Source organism: Enoplosus armatus, chromosome 12, assembly GCF_043641665.1.
Source record: "Enoplosus armatus isolate fEnoArm2 chromosome 12, fEnoArm2.hap1, whole genome shotgun sequence".
In the NCBI taxonomy this organism is placed as follows: Eukaryota; Metazoa; Chordata; class Actinopteri; order Centrarchiformes; family Enoplosidae; genus Enoplosus; species Enoplosus armatus.
This window is the reverse complement of record NC_092191.1, coordinates 2,896,237-2,915,549: the sequence shown is the minus strand read 5'-3', so window position 1 is coordinate 2,915,549 and position 19,313 is coordinate 2,896,237. Positions and strand designations below refer to the sequence as shown.

General features: G+C 41.2%; 1 protein-coding gene across 1 annotated transcript in view; it reads right to left on the bottom strand.

Annotated features, from left to right (window-relative positions):
* Positions 1-17,253: 17,253 nt before the first annotated feature.
* Positions 17,254-19,313, bottom strand: part of LOC139294518 (pro-neuregulin-3, membrane-bound isoform) — a 293,581-nt gene continuing 291,521 nt past the window's right edge. Inside the window, exon 10 of the mRNA XM_070916428.1 lies at positions 17,254-17,935. Coding sequence (XP_070772529.1) covers positions 17,254-17,935 — 682 coding nt within the window. The remainder of the gene's footprint in view (positions 17,936-19,313) is intronic.

The window sequence follows — 19,313 nt, the reverse complement described above, 5'->3', positions numbered from 1 at the left end:
GTGTATAATGGATAAGGAAGACTGAGAGTGCGACACGCAGCAGAACAAACATACCTACAGCTTCAGCTGCTGAGAGAAATGTGCGTTTGGTTGTGTGGGAGTGTGAGAGAGAGAAAAAAAAACTAATGAAAACAGAGAAACTGAAAGTTGAGAGAATCAAATGATGATTAGAGACGAGCTCTGGAAGTGATATTGACTCAGTTCAATAGCGGAAGGTGTTTCTGTCATCGCAACTTTCCGAACTTGGCCTGCAGCAGGGTTTCTCATTCTCCTTTAAACAGAGTGTAACTACAGCACACAGCTCGGCTAAACATGGAGGGTTTTTATCAGAGCGGCATGTTTTGCCTCTTGGTGCAAATTGCATGTCTTCAACCAGCCCTGTAATAACATTGATTTTTTTCCCCCTATATGCCTCATCAACCTCAAGTTTCTTGCAATGATTTAGGTTCTCCCAGCTTTCTTTTGAACATCCTGGCCCATAACAAAATGTCTTCAGACTGTTATTAGCCTGGTGTTCCTGCGTTTTCAAGTCCTCCCTGTGGCTGCTTCAGCAATGCAAACCGTGTCTTTCTTTTTATGAGAAATGATGTTTTATGTGATTTTATAAGCTGCCGAGAAACACCACTTATCCCGGAGCGCTGTGCCACACAAGGAGAAGGAGAGGAGAGGCACATTTTAAAGAGGGGTAAACAGAGGACGTGAGGGAACAGGAAGAGCACAGGGCAGAGAAATGGAGGATGTGCAGAGGAATAGAGAACAGACGATGGGAGGGGAAGGGAGAACACAAGGAAAGAGATCGATGAGCTGTGAGGAGGAAGGAAAGGGGGAATCAAAGACACACGAGAGGTCATGATGCTAATCCACTAAGATCCCTGGAGACTCCCGCCAATGTCACTGTCAGAGCACTCGGGGAGGAGAGAGGCTTCGAGTGGAGCCGTGAAAGAGGAAACACAATGGAGGGGATGTCGAAGCTGCAGCGATAACAGCCACGAACAGAAGGACTGACTTAAAATTAGGAACTATAAGCTGTGTGCAAGTAGAACCTTGAGTTTGGGTTTGTTATTCTAAACAAAAGAAAAGGCATAAAGTGCAGCGGACACTTCATTTAAAGTCCTCCTTGAATCACTCAAATTCTCAAAAAACAAACAAATCACAATAAATCAGGATGCAGCTCCTTGAGGGTCAAAGCCATCTTAGCACAAAAATCACTTTTGATGCATTGGTTTATTAGAAAGTTTGTACCAAATATAAACAAAGCAGGGAAATTTAGCTGAAACTCCTCTCTGATGAATTAGGTAATCGTAATGATCCATCAGTCCTGACAAGATTCTGCTGATAGAGACAAACAGAGCAGACGGACGCTGTTTAAAGTGATTGTCCATTTTCTTCTGGCTTTACTTAAGTTCAATTCAGTTATCCTCTAATTACTTAACACAAGTCATATTTGTATTGTACTGTGTGTGTACCTGTATGTGTTGCCTCTGTTGTGAATCTTAAAGTGTAAAATTCTCACAGAATTAATCACAGGACATTAACTGGATTAACCTCTAAACATACAACACAGCCGTTGAGAGCGTGAACGGTCCAACAGTAAAGGCTCTCGCACAATAAAGAACTGACAAGTGCCAGATTCCTCTTCAACAGTTCACTTCATGGCAGCAGATTAAACAAGACAACAAGAGTCGACAGCCACGCTGGAAGCTCAGTGAATCTGTCCTGTACTGTATATAAACAGCTGCATTGCTGTGGTGTGTTGGCACAGATACTGGTGAGAAGGTGAAATCGGAACCAACCAGAGGCCCAGTTGATGGTTTATGAATTGGTAATACGCAGCATAACAGTTTGTACAGCTCTGGAAATCATTGTGGCATTCATTTGCTCCTGAGAAGATGATTAGCACAACGCCACACGATAAACACTACAAGGTAAAACACGTGGAATGTGCACTTGCATCTACATGTAGGACTTGGCAAAACTCCCCCTGTGGCGGTCTGAGCCCAACTCTGAAGACAAATGGGAGAGGAAGATGTGGGAAGAGGAGGCACGCTCAGCTCCACTGTTAAAGCCCAGCAGACTCTTGCCTTCCATGATCTGAGGGCAGGACATGAGTCTCCTCTGGGGTTTAAAAAGGAGGAGAGACTGCTGCTCTGAGAGAGAGAGCATACTGTCTGTGTGAGAGTGCCTTTAGTTAGAGTTCATGTGTATCTGGAGACCAGCTTTAATTTCACCCTGACTCTACTGAGCTTAAAGTCTTTCGTTTGTGTTTCATTTAAAGCCACACACATTTTCACATCAAAATAAATCTGCTCTATCAGAGCTGCATCAGAAAAGAATGTCTTGTTTCCTGAATTAAAGAAGGACTTTTCATATTATACACTTCTCTGCCCAGGGGAAGTGTCTCCAACATTAAACCTTTGGTCAAAATAAAGGTGTTTGGGAAGAAACACGTCCTGCTCCTTTAGTTTTGTGAGAGGCTTTAGAATTTGTAGTATATCTACTGTACATGAATAAACAAGGTTAGGCTCACATCTTGAAAACAGACAGACAGGGACAAAAGGAAAAGGTGTATCTTTAGTGGCAGAATATTCCAGCCAGCAGTCCTGCTCACACCAGCTCTGAATGAAGCAGCTTCCTCTGGCTGCCGGCCTGCTAACATGCAGTACTGCCCGGAGCGAGGAGCACTGGAGGAGCTACTGTAGACGTCACAGGTGGTCTCTCCCCACAGCGCTAACCCTCTATGCCTGCCTCCACTTTCTAATTTTCTGGTTCCTCTTGACAAAGTTGTTTGAGGATGAAACAGTGCATTTTATCACGCTGCTAATGTAGATACTTTCTTGGTGGAAGCTGAAGTTGCAGTGATATTGCCTCCCTATGACTGTCTATGATTTGATTACAAAAGTTGTCGTTTCACAATCTTAGGAGTCAAAGTAAATAAGTAAAAAGTGTCTTGAGAATTTATTAAAATTCCTGCCACAGCATGAGGTGTTTACCCACATTAATGAAATAACATGAATCCTAATTGATGATTTTAACATGATCAGGCCGTGTGCAGTTTACAGACATCATGTTAAACTCACTCCTGGGTTCTAAAGTTCATGTCTTTGTAATAATGCCAAGCTGCCAAGACGTTAAGTTTTCTTGTGCAGCTTTAAATAAGCAGTGGTATCTTTGTGTCACTTTTCTAAAATACTGTGCTGAAATGTCTGGTCTTTCACAGCCGTCTCATTAGTCGGCACCATGAAAGAGATTCAGAGGAGAGGAAATCCAGGTGAGACGCTTCTGTCTCCACTCAACTCTGAGTTGGAAAGTCTAAACTGTCCTCATCAGGGATTATTTCAGTCTTCTTGGAAACCAGAGACTGTCTTCGGTATGGATCCATACCCTCGTTTTCCACGAATTCTATCAAAACAACGAGGTTATTTGGACTTCCACAAACAAAACCTCTGCTGCATGTTTGTGTATGTGCGTGTTCTTCTGCATGTGTGTGTCGGAAAACCCTCGGGAAAGTTGATTAAGTGGTTTTCTTAGCGGTAGCACACAAAGGCACAGTCTGCCTGAAGGCGTCTGGTAGGTGATGGGATTCTCCAACCATTAGACTCACTTGCCCAAGAATATTATTATTGATTTTGATCTTGAGCTACGGCTTATTGAATGCACCGACTTGTTTTTTCAGTGGCAAACAGCAGTAGCAGGAGCTATCGTTCAGCGCTAATGACATCATTTTGCAAGGATGCCTTCTCTCTCCTGAACGGGCGCTGTAAATATATTTATTTATCTCTTTCACAGGCAAGTTCGAGGGGGGAGAGGAGATTACCTGTCGAGATTATGCCGGATGATTAATGTTTGTTTGGGCAGCGCGAGATAATGCACATTTGATTTAATGACTAAAATGAATTGCTTCTTTCCAACTTGCAACTTCAAATAGCACTTTTGGGGGTGGGGGGTTGGGGCTAAAATGTCTGAATTTTAAAGAAGATTAAAAGACAGAAATAGGCTAAGTAGACCTATACTTCATGTATTATTGACAGTAATGTTTTATTCAACTCAGATATGAAGAGAGGAAAATATGTATGACTCATATTATGTTAAGTGGACTTTAGATTGCTTGTATGTGAGCATATATAGTTTTCTGATATGATCTTTATACTTCATGCTATATGCTTATTTAGTGTGTAGTATGTCATTTTTGAATCCATATGATAACAGACATTCGTTGACAAAACACAGCTATGTTGTATAGCTACGTTAAAACACATTTTTCTTATACTGTAAAATCTCAAGAAAACTGTTCCACCCGTCTCTCAGCTGGACTTGTTTGTGCTAAAGAAGATCTGGGATGTATTTTTCACCAGAAGACACAAGTGCTGCTTAGTATCTTAGGAACCAAAAAAATCACCAACCATCGGGAAGACTGCGCCGCACTGACTTTAAGTAAAGTGATGGTCTACTCAAAATCTTTTTCTCACATCCTGTTCTCTTGAAAGGTGGCTCTTTGATATTTTGTTCCATGTAAAGATCAGTGACTGTAGTCAGTTTGGTGTCACGTCCCAATATTTTTTTTCCTGACAGTTTTTCTGGCAGGAAACGATTGAAAATATATTCAAAAACACTGCACTGCAAGGCAAGACCAGATACACCTTTCGAACACAGAGGTATCTCAAAGTAGTTCCTGCGGGGCATTAAAACACAAATAAGAGGAAAATAAAATGAATTGCTCACTATGTTACCAACATGTCAAAATAATGACACTTTCAGTTTACACTTGATGCTTGTTTGCTTGTTGCGTTAACTAAAAAGCCCAATTTTGTAAGGAATATCTCTTTAATTGGGCAATTCATGCATCCACACCACAGGGAAGGTCTGCAGCCTGAACTGCGGCACACACCAGAAGACGTTTGCCATAAAATGATGATGAAGGTGAGTTTTCATACAAACTGGAAACACATGCAGGTAATGTTTGTTCCTGCGGCAGAGCCTGAAGCTAATTTCCATCAGTACTCCCATGTTCTTACAACTGTTTCCTCTGTGCTGCATTTCTGCCACCTTAGTGGCATTTATATTAAGTGAGCCAAGAGGCTGCAGTTAGCTCAGACAACCAGAAGTGATGGACCACAACCCTGTATCAGGCCGGCAGTTAGCCCCCCCCCCATGAGAGGGAAACTACTAATACTAATAAATGAGTCACTCCAGCTGGTTTGCTCCATGGTGGCTGTGCAGCAGTGAGTTGCAGTAACCATAGAAATACAATCAAATCTGGATACGATTACTGTGTAATGGCTTTCCAGTAATCAAACGTTTTATCTCTCATATGATTTCGGCTCATGTGCTCGTGTTTAGCGTAGCCAGGCAGACCGTTCATAGTGAAGAAAACGTGTCGAGGTCAAACACCTCATTGTGACAGAGCGTGAACATTTTTATTGTGTGGCTAAAAAAGGTTTTTCAGTTCATCATTTCTTAAATCTCCACTCTTAACAACTAAGGTATTGGTAAGGTTATACATTTAAAACCATCTTATTAAGGAGTGGGAAACGTCGTGACCATTAAGCACTAAAAATGTCAACACTGATGAGGTTTGCGTTTCATCTCCTACTACATGGAATAGTTGTATATGAATGTAAATTGACAGCGTCAGAAACGGTCATATCGGCCAACCCCAACTCAGACTACGACGCTCCACCACTCGCTAGTTATGCCCCATTCATTTTCGGGATTCCAGGCGAGGCGGGACTGACCAGCATTGCGAAAAAAAAAAGGAGGGGTGAAATGTTTAAGAAAATGTACAGATTAGGGCAGAATTCAGCTGCTGGTGGGCCTGTAAGATCAGCCTGTACCTGCTGTGGATTTGTCTGTGAAGGGGATGGTCATTGTCCTACTTTATCTGCTCCTCCGAGACTACAGATACAAAGTGCTACTTGGCACAACGTCACGTTAATTGTTGAAGAAAGTGCAGGTTGCTTATTTATACAATGTTTGCTAATGAGCGTGCTACTCCCTAGCTTGCGGCTTTCACCGTTAGTAGGTTTGGATCGGCAGATGTTAGGTGTAGTCAGTTCTGCACACCTGCCACATGACGAAATCTCATTTGTCCTCCCACTCTATTCTTTGCATGTTTTAATTTTCACCGCCTCCCACTAGCGCATGTATGTGTGGATAATTGGATGTTAGCATCACTCCTCAAAGCCTGGGAGTCAACACAGGCTAAAAAAAGCCACAGTTTAGCGCTGTGCAGGTGGAGTGTTAAGATTGATGCCAACGCTGATATTTCCATCACAACACGTGGGGAGGATTCACTGTATCTGCCCACTTCTTCTTCTTTACTGCACATTTTGCAAGACACTAGCAGTCTAATTACAAAGTTAATGTTTTATAGCCAATCCTGCCCAAGTGAATAAACTGAATTTGTTAAATGAGACTGTTTGCTGCACTGTGGAGGCCGTGGGTGCATTTTATTGTCACGCAGAGGACGTTAATGCAGAATTCTGTGAAATCGTGTTAGTTTGAGTGCACTCCAGAGCACATAGGCATGTTTGTGTCAGCTGTATTAGGGTTGTCCTTTAAAATGTCTTTAAAAATGTATATTTTCTGCCATTTTATTTGTAGGTCTACACATTTTCATTAATAAAAGATGATACGAACTGCTGTGCTAATTTATCTTTCTAAAATCCCTCCAGAGAAAGTCACATCAAACAATCCCTTCGACATGTTAACTACTTTGATTATTTCCAAATCCAACACACTGTGATCTTTTGAGCACAAGAGTACCTCATCTATTGTTCTTAAACCCAACTGTACTTTGACTGCATGTGAATGATCTCAACAAATATGCTGTGAATGTCACTAAATGTCATTAGCCTATAAATAGACCTTCACTAAGAGCTCGACAGAATAGTTAAGGCAGCGGGGAGGTCACTAATGCGCCAGTACCACTACTAAACACATTTCAGACAGGACATTTTCAACATGTATGGCTCTGTATTCCTAGTCCCAGTCTACTAACAAGGCCTCTGCCTCTGGAGCCTGTGAGTCGTTCACAGCTGCAACTAAATATAGAACCATTATGTCTTAACTCTGATTCTTCCTCATGTTTTCACACTTATCCTCAACGCTGCTCTGCTCAATACGTGTACACACTACAGCACAGTCCAAGGTCTTATTGTTGGCGAGTACAAAGCTGTTGTAGGATAAGCGCGATTTCCTCTTTGAACTTTCCTCACTTTTTCAAGGTGTTTGAGGTTTAGGTTTAATTAGCAAAAGTTCAAAACCACAGAACACACAAAAACACCCACAACTTCAGAATAACAAAGAATATAGTGTGCAGAGGACAATTGCCTAAGAAAGGCTTATTCATCACCTGTAAGTAACATAAAACAATAGACTATAGCTGCACATTGTGAATTGAAAGCAAACAAATTAGGACGTGAAAACAACAGTCTTAGTCTTTGCTAACTTAATTTAGCCTATAATATGTTAGTTAAAGGAGTGAATACAACTCAGCACATGTATGAACCTTTGCAAAACATCTCTGATTACTGAGTGTTTGCAAGCATCCTTCAGTGAGGCCAGAGGAGACAAGTTTCATCTTGTTTAGGTCGATATTAGCTTTTAATTTCTTTAAGATGACAATCTAATTATGTCATCATAATGAGTAAAGTTTGCCATCATCACAAAGTGATTACATTATAATGAAAAGCAAACAATGCCTGTCAAGTACAGACTGCAGAGTAATCACTTTTTGATCACAGCAAAGTAATGTGAGAAGGAAAACATACTCTGCCTCGTGTGTGTGACCACATGATCAATGGCCTTCACTGAAAAGATGTGGCAACATGATGCTCCAGGAGCGGAGTTTCTTCTATATTTACTTCAGTGGAAAGTGGAACTTTTGAGTGATGCCGGACTTGTGGTAAACCATCACTGCAGACTTTAATTGGCTTCAGTCAAACGTTTCAATGTTTGGGGTAGATTGACCAGTCTAAGAATTACTGCAGCTCTACTTAGTAGAAATCTCCATTCTGTCAGCCCCCATTTATTCATTCTGCTTGTGTATAAAAATATGAAACTTTTGAATTATTAAACCAAAAAGGTGGAGAATATACAGTATACTTCCCCTTCCAACTGAGACATTTCTGTCATGCTTTGCTGTTCTGAAGCTTCGACTCCTCTGAAAGCAAACTATATCTCCCATAAAAATCCTCTCCTGCCCTCTGGATGTTATTCCAATTAAACACCCCAAAAGCAGATCACTGGAACAGATGGTCAAAATATGTAATCAATCATTAATTGTCACTTGGCTTCTGGTTCGTCTTATTATGAACATGTTGTTCTCGATTCTCCCTTAAAAAAAGAAAAATGAAAAGAATTTGGATTTGCCCCCAGCAATCACAGACCTAAAGTATCTCCGAGCTCCTTTATTTATCTGAAGTCTTTCCTGTCAGCGGGAATATTTTATTAATAATAAGCACAACTTTGAGAGATTTCAGTCAGGTTTTGGAGCGCTGCACTGCATTCGGGTTGCCCTCCTTAAAGCTGAGACATTTCTCTCCTCCTTGCTGCTGCTGCTGCTAATACTTTTAGTCTCATGGCGCCGTTTTACACCACAGACCATGGAATTCAACTTAATGTCCTGAACAGTGATTTGTTACCACAGACACCGGCCTCAAATGGTTCAGATCACACCTTGCTGTTAGGTCACTTTCTGTTGTTTCAGTGACTCCATCATGCTCTGCAGTGAGTGTGTGGTTTTCCCTGTGGGCTGATTTTGTGCACAAAAAAACGACAAAACTTTTTTCCTGTGTGTTACTGTTTACTTCTCCTTCTTTACTTCTCTAATTTTAAGTAAAGTCAGGTCAGGTAAGTAAGTAATGATACGAGATAAAAAAAGTCCTGATATATGCGAAGAGAAACAATGGAGTGAAGATGACATGACACGAAGTGAGGTTTCCTCTTCTATTTGATATTTTCTATACTGGAAAACATTGTAGTGTATTATGACGTTTATATTGTGGCAAAAAGAGAAGAAGCTGTGTTTTAAACTGTCACAAAGCAGGAGATCTGTTGTAGTGGTTACGTGCAGTTCAGTGCTGAGTGGAGCAGTTTTTCAGGAGTCCTGGGCTGTTATCATCAAAGACAAGCGTAGAGTTGCACAATGGTAATGTTTGCATCGATAAAATGTGCTGAATTGCATTGTGGGATTGTTAGCAGACGGCAGCGTACGTTTCATTGTGCTTTACATTAGGTTAATGGGACTCCTCACGAGTCCTAACATGTTGTTTTACGAGACACGTTGTCATCTGGTTAGCTCGAGTCTTCACACACACAGCGTCAGAACGCGTTATAGATGTGAGCTCACTGTCAACCTGCCTCAGCACAGATGTGTTCAATGGTGCAAAATGTAAAGAACCAGATGGGTGAATGCAGCGTGGGAAGGGTGATGGGCCTGCTTTTATACCCTGATGATCCAGGTGAGCTAGATCAGCTGATTACCCTGCACAGTCAGCTGTTGACCTCCTGAGCTTAACCAGGACTCGAGGCACAGCGGCAGGCTCGTCATCTCTTGCTAGTGGACGATGACGCGTCCGTGCATTGACTGCTGTGTGTTCATGAACCTCACGGTAACTCCATTTTAAAGATCACCATTCTGTTTGAGGATGAAGTGTTGATGTTGGAAGGTGGTGATTGGATGGCAGCATTTTAGGGCCACTTGAGTTGGGAGTTGCCTGTAAGAATTTAAAGGTAAAGGTTAATAGAGGGAAGTGGGAGAATAAATGCATGGACAGAAGCCAAGGGGTGTGGCATCAAGGGCATAATGAATAAAGAAATATAGGAGCAATAATAAAGTGGTTCTCCTGATTAAACTTTTGCTAAGCTCCATTTTCTTTGGTACGGTGTGGACACACAGGATATATGAGCATAAAAACAGCACAGCTGAACTTTTCTAAATGGATGTTTTACAGATATAACAAGATAGATGAAGCTTAAAGCAGAGAAATCACACTATTTTTTATTTGGCTCAAAAAAAACACAATTAGCCTGGTTCAGCACAACCTTGGTAAACTGTGTTAAGCCTTCTGCTGGAAATGTGATGATCTGAATCTCACTTTATATGTAAATAGACCTGTTTAATTCAGTCAATAAATACTGATAAAGAAACACATTGTTTTAGATTGTGCTGACCTCAAGAAAGTTATCCTGCTTTACTTTTAGTTTTGCTTAGACAAGGGTAACTCTTATTTCATTCCTATGAAGTCAAAACAATTTCCCATCAGTTTCAAACCAACCACTAAGTGACAGGAGGACCGTATCTCAGCTTAAACATTTGTTTTCTGTAAAAAAGCATTTTCATGTTTTAAATCAAAGCCTGATTTTGCAGACAGGAATTATTGTTATAGCATTGTATTAATTATTACTATTATTAACCATTAGACTTCCAGTGCCTTTCAAAGATACAACGCTTTAAAGTGTTGTAGATTGTTTCACAAAGTCGGGGAGTTCAAGTATCTTGGGGTCTTGCTGAGGACAAAATAGAGCTGGAGATCGACTGTTGCAGCGTTGGCACGGTCACCAAAGCTGACTGACGCCAAATTGCCTAAAACGAAGCCCCAAACCTGCCCAATTAAATAAAAAGTAGTAGTGGACTGTCATGATGAAGAAAGTGCCGGACGTGAAGGTGAAGTTATTTTGGGTAATTGGCCTTGCATGGCAGCCCTGCTGGCGTGTGTGTGTGTGTGAATAGGTGAATGAGAGGCAAAAGTGCAAGTGAAGTCCATTTACCATACCGTGATGGGGTTAGCAGCCTGGACATCTGGAAGGAGCTTGTAGCAGAAGCAGTCAGTGCAGGTGGTTTGGGCATCTGATGGAGATGCCACATGGGTGCATCCCTCTGGAGGTTTTTCAGGCACTTAGTGGGATAGGATAAGACCCCGGACTGGACCAAGAAAACGCTGAAGGGATTATATAGTTTGTTGGCTGATTTTAAACGTTCGATGTATTTAATGTTGTCTGTGATTGTCTGTGATGCTGTAACGTGTTCTTTGTATGTCTCCCTGGTTATGTTTGTTTGATGTGTTTGCTGACCTGCTGTTCTCAGCTCTCTCTTGCAAAAGAGATCTTGATCTCTGTGAGAGTACCTGATTAAATAAACTACATATATATTCCATCTGGGCGTGGAACACATCAAGTCAAGTCACTTTTATTTATAAAGCACCTTTAGAAACAACAGGAACTGACCCAAAGTGCTTTCCTCCAGAAGATGCTACCTAATTAGCCTGCTGCCACGGTAACCCCAACCTGGTTAAGTGGCAGAAAACAGATGGATGGATGTAGCTTGTTTCCCATCTTGCAGCAGCACATACTGCATTTTTCAGAATACTGACAATACAGGCAGTACACCCTAATAAATAACTGGATTTTTCATAGGCACATGTGGGGCTACATGTTCGGGCTTGTTTTTGTGTGTGTGAAAGAAAGACGGTTAATGTAAGTGGTGGAAAGTAACTAAGTACATTTACTCAAGCATTGTACTTAATTTTGATGTGGTTGTACTTTACTTAGTATTACTTAATATTACCATTTTAAGCTGCTTTATATTTCTACTCCGCTACATTTCATGTACTTTTTACTCAACTATCATTTATCTGAGTTACCTTTATACAGAAAATCTATAATGAGTTTTTGAAATGATATATTGTATAGTAATGTATATAAAGTATGGCAGCATATAGCATGGTGTAATGTAAAAAATGGCTGTACTTGTTTAACTTTGACTGATTTGTGTCGATCACGCTGTCAGCTACTGTTCAAGAACAACATAATTGGTCGGGTTCTTTTGATGTGAGCTTCCAGCACTTTTAATAGCATATGAAACTGGGTTTCTGACATAATAAAGTAGATCTTGAAGTAGTTCAGCAGCTCCATGTCAGCTTAAGAAACTTTCCTTCCTCACTAGGACGAACAGAATCATCACTGCTGGAGGGCTGCATTTTATTTTGTAGTGCAAATTTTTCCTAAGAATTTCAAAAACATTTTTTGTGCAACGTCTTAGTGGAAACGTTTCTTAAGATGACACATTTTAAAAAATGCATTTGGGTCAAACAAATAAGCAACTGACATGATGACAATCGATTGATTGCCTGAGGGGGAAAAAAAGCCCTTGCACACACAAGACAGGTTGAAGATGAATACACTGACCCACTTGACACATGTTGCCTCACATCATACTGAGATGTCATAATTACAGCGCCACACACATGCTCTCATTTAAACATTATGCAAGTGTGTTCTATCTGCCCTGCAACCACTCATTATGGGCTGCTGTGTTCCTGAAATCGTGTGAAGATTAGTAGCTCTGCAGATGCAAATGGATTTGCTCCTGGCTGATCTTGACACCAGCAAATTTAGCCTGCAAATTAAAGGAAATAGAGAATAGTCTTGAATGACAGGCTAATCTTAGCGCTCTGGTGTTTGTGGGTGTTGGAATCTGGTCATGTTTTCTTCCTGTTTTTCCTGATGTATTTTGATGTTGTTTTATTGATGTACTGCGAGAGATTTTACGTTTATTCATTACTGAAAATGGCAAAAGATCTCTGCATGGGGAGATTGGTAAGTGGAACGTTTTGTTAAAGAAAACGAACTCTACCTTTGGAGGACAATGCCAGGTGAACATGCACACAAACGCACACAGTTTGGTGCATGAATTACCCATCCAAAGGCCCAGTATCCCTGACAAGGATTAGCTTTTCTTTCACACTCCAGAATCCTGCTTTTTCAAATGGAAATAGCCTGAATTACCGCCATGCTGACAGCTTTTCATCCCCCTCTCTCTTTCTCTGTCTCTGGCTCTCTCTACCTATCACACACTTGATCCAGTTCAAACCACCTTTGAAAGCAAAGCGTCATTGCTTTTCATTTGTGTTTTTGTTATCTAGATGTGTATCTGATCAAGCTGCAGGGGTTTGTGCGAAGACAGCGGGGCATATGGCGTCAAAGAAAGAGATGTTGACAGACAAGCATGCGTGCATGCAGGCGGAGAAAATGCATGCACACCAACACACACAAATGTTCATAGTATCTGGGCTCACGACATTGAACTGGCGTGCAGTTCAGATGAGGTCTGATGGAGTTGCCTGGCCTGGCAGTCCAGCGCTTTTGGGGGATCAAGCTGTAGCTCTTATCTCTCTGGCCTGATGGTCTAACCTCTATTCCCTGCCATCAGTCTCTCTCTCTCTCTCACACACACACACACACACACACACTGGACTGATGGTCCTCTCTGCCTTACTTTTTGCCGTCTGACTGACTACAGCTGAAGCAGGCCACAAATCTGTGATTTGGTTCGAGGAAGAGACAGGAAGTGAGAGTGCAGGCAGTCGGATGTTGGAATAGTGTAGAACTGCATGCCTGCACACACACACACACACACACACACACACACACACCTACATAGCTAATTACACACAGACATACCTGAGCATGAATGGATCTGGCTAGATACGTGCGGCTAATCATTTTCGTTTTTTTACTGATCTTCATCAGATTTTCACCCAGATTTTGGCCCCACATACCGTCCTAATGTCGTATCCTCCTCCTGCTGCAAGACGACAGTGATTACACAGTTTACAGTAAATAGAAGAAAATACAAAGAAAAAGCTGAAAGTAGAAATTACATAATATTTTTTTGCTAATAATCATATTTTTAAACTCAGATTTTCACTCAGATTTTTGTATTCATTCTTTTTTAAATGTGAGTTTTACTTTTCTAAATAATAAAATAAACAGTGATAAATCCCCTTTACTGGGAAAAACAAAAACTGAAAATAATGAGCAGATTAATTTAAACAGAATTTCAGTCAGATTTATTCGCGCCCAAAATTTGCTCATGCTTCCTGTTGCACTGATCTCTGTGGTTTATGGTAAGCAAGGCCAAGTCTTAGACAGAGAAAATAGAGAGAAAGGCAGCTGAGCAGCTGAATATGCTTTAGTAAAGAGCAATAAATGGTTAAACTACAGAGTGCTTCCTCTTTTAAATCCCTTTTTGCACCTGGATGTCTGTATTGGTTATTTTAAATTCTGATGTGTATTAATAATTAAAATAAACACTGAAAATAATTGCATACTGTTGCTACATCCCCCCCCCACACAAAGACGCCTCATAATACTTTAAACAACTATAATAAAGAAAGGCAGATACGCTGTCTAAACTAGTTAAAACAGAAGCCAATGAGCTTTTCCTAATCGAATGCACACCCTGATCGCTCTTCTTGGGCTGCGTCTGATGGTGTTAAACCAGCAGGATGTGAAGTTATGCAGTGAGCAATGTTCAATTACTGGCACATGTAAAGCCATTTAAAGATGCTCAGAGTGGAAAGCATTAGAGAGAGACGCCTGCATTAAATTAGTCTTTCCTCTCCTCGCTGATACTCCGATGTACACTGTGCTGAAGTACCTGCATGTCAAAAGTAATTGCAGTTTTCTCAAGGTGCAGTAATAACTCTCACAGGCCTGTCAATTAAAAAGGAAATGCCTGTTTGGAATCTGGCCATGACTTATGTGTATATTCTGTGAGGCTCCAGAGCTGAGATTGTTTTCACAACATTTTTGTAAATGTTGTGAAAACATGCAGTTGATGAATATTCTAGTTGCAGGGCTCATTTCAGGATAAGAAAAAAAAAATCCAGACAATTCTTGCAGACTTTTATCTGTTAAAAGCTCATACACTGATTACAGTTGGTCAGACAAATAAATTCACATTTTTTTTTGCACTTTGTCTGTGCACATCAACCTCCATAAGTCACCAGTGTTTGTTCTGGTGAGGACATTATGGATTTCATGGTCATCAATATCAAATAACCAAAGCTGTTGAGGTTCAACAAGCGCCTTTTGAGGGTTTAATGGCAGTATGGCAAACTAAGTCTTCAAATAAAAAGAAAGAAAAGAAACCAAGCAAGCTCTGGGCTGATTTTTTTGTGTGCTAGTGTGTGTTGAATAAGATTTAGTCTTGCCATTATAAAAAAAGACGGCAGAGCTGAGTGGCGAATGTTGCAGAGGAATTCTCAGGTACTGTGAACTTAGCCCCAACTTCGAGTGTTGCATTATTGAATCAGACCCTTTTGAACTGAAGAGCGCCGGTCTCACACACGGTAAAGTGCCACAGAAAGGACCATATTGAGTACAGAAGGTGGTAACATGTTGGCTGAAAGCAGTTTGTTAACAGAAAGTCACATTCACAAAGCTTGAAGGAGGGCTGCTTTCAGTGTTCAGTGTTCAATGACTTATTTCATATCAAAAACATAAAATATCCAGAAGTGTTGTCCAAGAGTAAACCTTTGAAAACAACAAGCCTCTAACCGTGATTTTGATGGAGATAAAAACAGAACAGAAACAGTAAAGTGTTGCTATTCTGCTTATTGTAGAAAGTTCAAGCTTTTACTTTGCTATTACAATTAAGTTGGCTTGTTTTTCCAAATCAAAAATCTTTTAATCAAATCAATTTGAAAAGCTCCAATTTAGTTGCGAGGACTTGAAAAAGAAACCAAAGCGTCCACATTCACATGTTGCATTTTTCGGCCTGAAAAACAAATTTCTGGCCCGTTTTTTCTCATCCATTGGAGCCTATTTTTAATAGATCCACCTAAAACCTATCATATTGGTAGAATATCTCCATAGCAAGGCCGGCTTTTCATGTCATTTTCATTCCAAAATAACATTATCATCAAACTGTAAAGAGACAGCTGCTCTTAAAAATGATGCTGGAATTAAAGAGATGCTGTTTGATTTATGTTTTGACATGTATAGTATGGCATTTTGAAATGAAATCTTATTTTAGCTACCAGCTACTTTTATGGTTAAGATAAAGAGCTTTGTGAATACTGGACTCAAGCCAGTTCAGACCAGGTTGTGTGTAAGAAGTACAGTATATCTGACTGATGCTATCCAGCATGCATGTTTGGACAGGGTGCTTTTAAGGAGTCAAAATGTCTTCCAAGCAATCAACCAAAACAACTGTTATTTTGAAAAATCTTTACCAGAATTGCAACCATTTTTTACTTTTTGTCACCAGAAACATTTGGGTGTAACTTCATACAGAGATTCAAAAGCTTCCAATTCATAGGATACAACATAGAGACATTTATTTCTTGTTTCAGTACCCCAACCCTGTGGTTCTCCCTCCCATCAGCCCCTGAAAGCAGCATTGTTCATTAATAACCAAAAAAAATGGAAAACAAAACAAACTAAAAAAAATGTCAGATTTTGCTCCTGTGGTGCCCCCTCAGCCCTCCGTCCCTCCTTTGTCCTTCTGTCCGTTCATCCGACCATCCAACAAACGGAAAAATAATGCACAGGTGAGTGTGTGTGTGCATATGTGTGTGAAAATATAATTTGTAACAAAAAACAAAAATAATCTAGAATTGGTTTGAAACACTGGCCAAAGGGGAGTCAGCGTCTGGGCTGTCTTTAACAATCTGCCCTCCCGAATCTGACCAACTATAGAGGAAGTCTTTTCCTGTTTCTTCTTCGTCTTCCCCTCTTCCCTCGATGCGCTTCAGCACACAAGCTGGGGAGTTTTTGTTTTGTGCCGTAAATCCTCCAAGAGTTGTTGGTTACCACCGAGGGCTGTACTGCAATTCTTGGCTGGGTAGACAGGTTTTCAAAAGGCGGCGTGGAGGCTCCTTCCTCGTTAGCCGCTTTGGATTCTGTGCAGGCTCACAGAATCAGACTCACGGCTCGCGGACGTGCGTCGGGACGTTGATTAAGTTCTTTTGTTAGATTTGAGCAAGAACCAAAATGTGAGTTAATACAAAACAGGGAGAAGAAAAAAAAAAAGAAAAATAGTTACATCATTCCTGTGTTCTTCAACTTTGTACTTGGTCACTTTTTGAATTCCATATATTTATATCCATATATATTTATATATATATTTATATATTCTTTTTACAATTAAAAACACCATGGATTTGACAGACTATTTGGTTTCTTTTTGCCTAAGTAGAAGTGTTTCTCTTGTTTTGTAAATAAATGCATGTAAATATTTTTTTTCTCTTTTTCTGTACTGTCAGTCGGTGTAAAGGCGGCCACTCAAGAAGTGTTTGTATGTTTGTATCCACACAGTATGCATATCATCAGCACATTTTCAGAATTTCCATGATATTACATTTTTTTTTTTTATTTCAGCATCTCCATTTGTGTCCCACAGATGCAGAACACCAGAGTCTGTCGAACACTGTCAAACCGAAAGTGAATGTCCTAAATCGTGTCCTTTCATTGGCTGGTTTGGCCCAGGTCTCTGTGTGATAGGCTGGGGCTAAGTAACTGGGTCTGCGTGGGTCCGTTACAGCTCAGCGCCCCAGCACTTCCTCCGTTAAGGTTCAGGAAGCAAACAGTTTCTCTGGCCTCCATCAGCGCAGCTGTCGAGCCGCTGCTGCTGATCCCACCGTCTTCCTGCTTCCTCTGGGCCAACGCCAACGCCCTGAGCTGCTCCTGCGCCTCCTCCAGCAGCAGCGCCACCTCATCCTGCTGCTGGCCAATGGCGGACGAGCAGGAAGAAGAAGACAACGTGCCGTGTGCTACCTTCTCTCTCCTCTCTTCCTTGCAGGGCACGGCTCCGCAGGTGAGTGACATCGCTGTGGTTGCTGGAGTGACGCTGGTTTGCATACAAGACGCCTCGTTGTCATGGTGACACTGGACGGAAGGTATGATTGGGATAGAGCAGGAGCGAAACGGAGGAGGCGGGGAGTGGTTGGGACGGCGTCCAGGCCTGCGCAGGCTGCGGGTGGTGGGATTCAGATCGTTGTGCTCGGACGGAGCACACAGGCCCGAACCCTCCTCCAAGTGGCCGCTCCAAGGCGATGGTGACGTTGTCTCCAAGGAAACAGGAGTTCGCATATGTAGGAAGGCGTCTCGTCTGGGGTTGTCACATTGGTTCGCTCCCTGCATTTGGCAACTAGAGAAGATGGGAAACACAAGACGCAGACAAAAAGAAGAGAAAGGGAGCGAAGGTTATTCGACTGGAGAAAAACTGACTCGCTTCACCCAGAGAAGAAGTCATTGTGTCTTTGAGTGTGATTTCAACTCGATTGCCTTTTCAAACTCCCACGCTGAAACCCTGGCAGAATACACAGAGGGACAGCTCTCCGCCCTTCGCCATCTCACAGGCTAACCAAGGACGCTGAGAGGGAAGAAGATGGGTCTGACTTCCTTCTTTTATCTCTTTCTATCTTGAGTCAACACAAAAAAACTCCCTCCCTCTTCTACAAGTGAAGAGGCAACAGAGAGTTCACCTTTTTATATTATTGATTTAATTACTTTAAGTACGTTGAAAATGAGAAGTGTTGTTTTAAGGTTTAAGGTGTTCAGCTTCGGTCAAGGACAACTGAGGTAATCAGGCATCACATGCAGTAATTTCTATTGATTTCTTTTTCCTTTTCACTAGTTCCAGTTTTAGGTCAAGACTATTTGCTTTGTTTGAAAATCCAGTTTGAGTCAGACTCTTGTATAACTGCACTGATTCAAGTTATGATAGGCACATCACACTTTGAAGTTTTTAATCCCTGCCCTCAGTCATACCTTTCTATCAGATATCTTCAGTGTGGTCATGTGTTGGTTCGGTTCCTTCTCAGATCAACCTGTCCCCTTTTATGAACCGGGCCTATTTAGTCTGTCTGTCCCCGTTAGTCTCAGCCTGTTTGTTAACCGGCCTTGTGCTCAACCTAATAAATTAAACCATACGTGTTCACATCTGTTGCTTGTTCACCATTAATTACTATATTGACATGACACAAGAAGCCAGGTTACAGAGAGGAATCAGAGTTTACATGTGTTTGCATGCAGCTGGACAGTAATCAGATTACTTGCCTAACCCTGACCACCAGTGAAATCCACAGTTTTTCCTTATAGTGGGAATAAAATCAGGACATATTTACCTACAGGAGCTACCAATTAATTTGTAATTATTCTGGATGCAAAGATGCACCACTGTGAGTAATCCCGTTCTCCTGCACCCCGCTGCACGGCTCCCACAGTGATGCTGCCCCTGTCTGAAGTTTTTGTAATACACATGCAATATTTTATAAACCTCAATAGAAACCTTATTCATCTAAGTATACCTTTTTTTTTTTTTAATGTCCAATGCCAACGTTTTTGAAATGATGGCTTTCTACTATATCTAAGCCTGGCTATCTGTGGGATGGTTAAGGTTAAGGCAAATAAACTGTGGTTAATGTATAGATTAGATAAGCACTAGGTTAAGATTAGGGACAGTGGTTGAGCTCTGGACTCCTTGCCTGGGTTGCTCCTCTCCCGTCATCCCTGTTTTAAACACC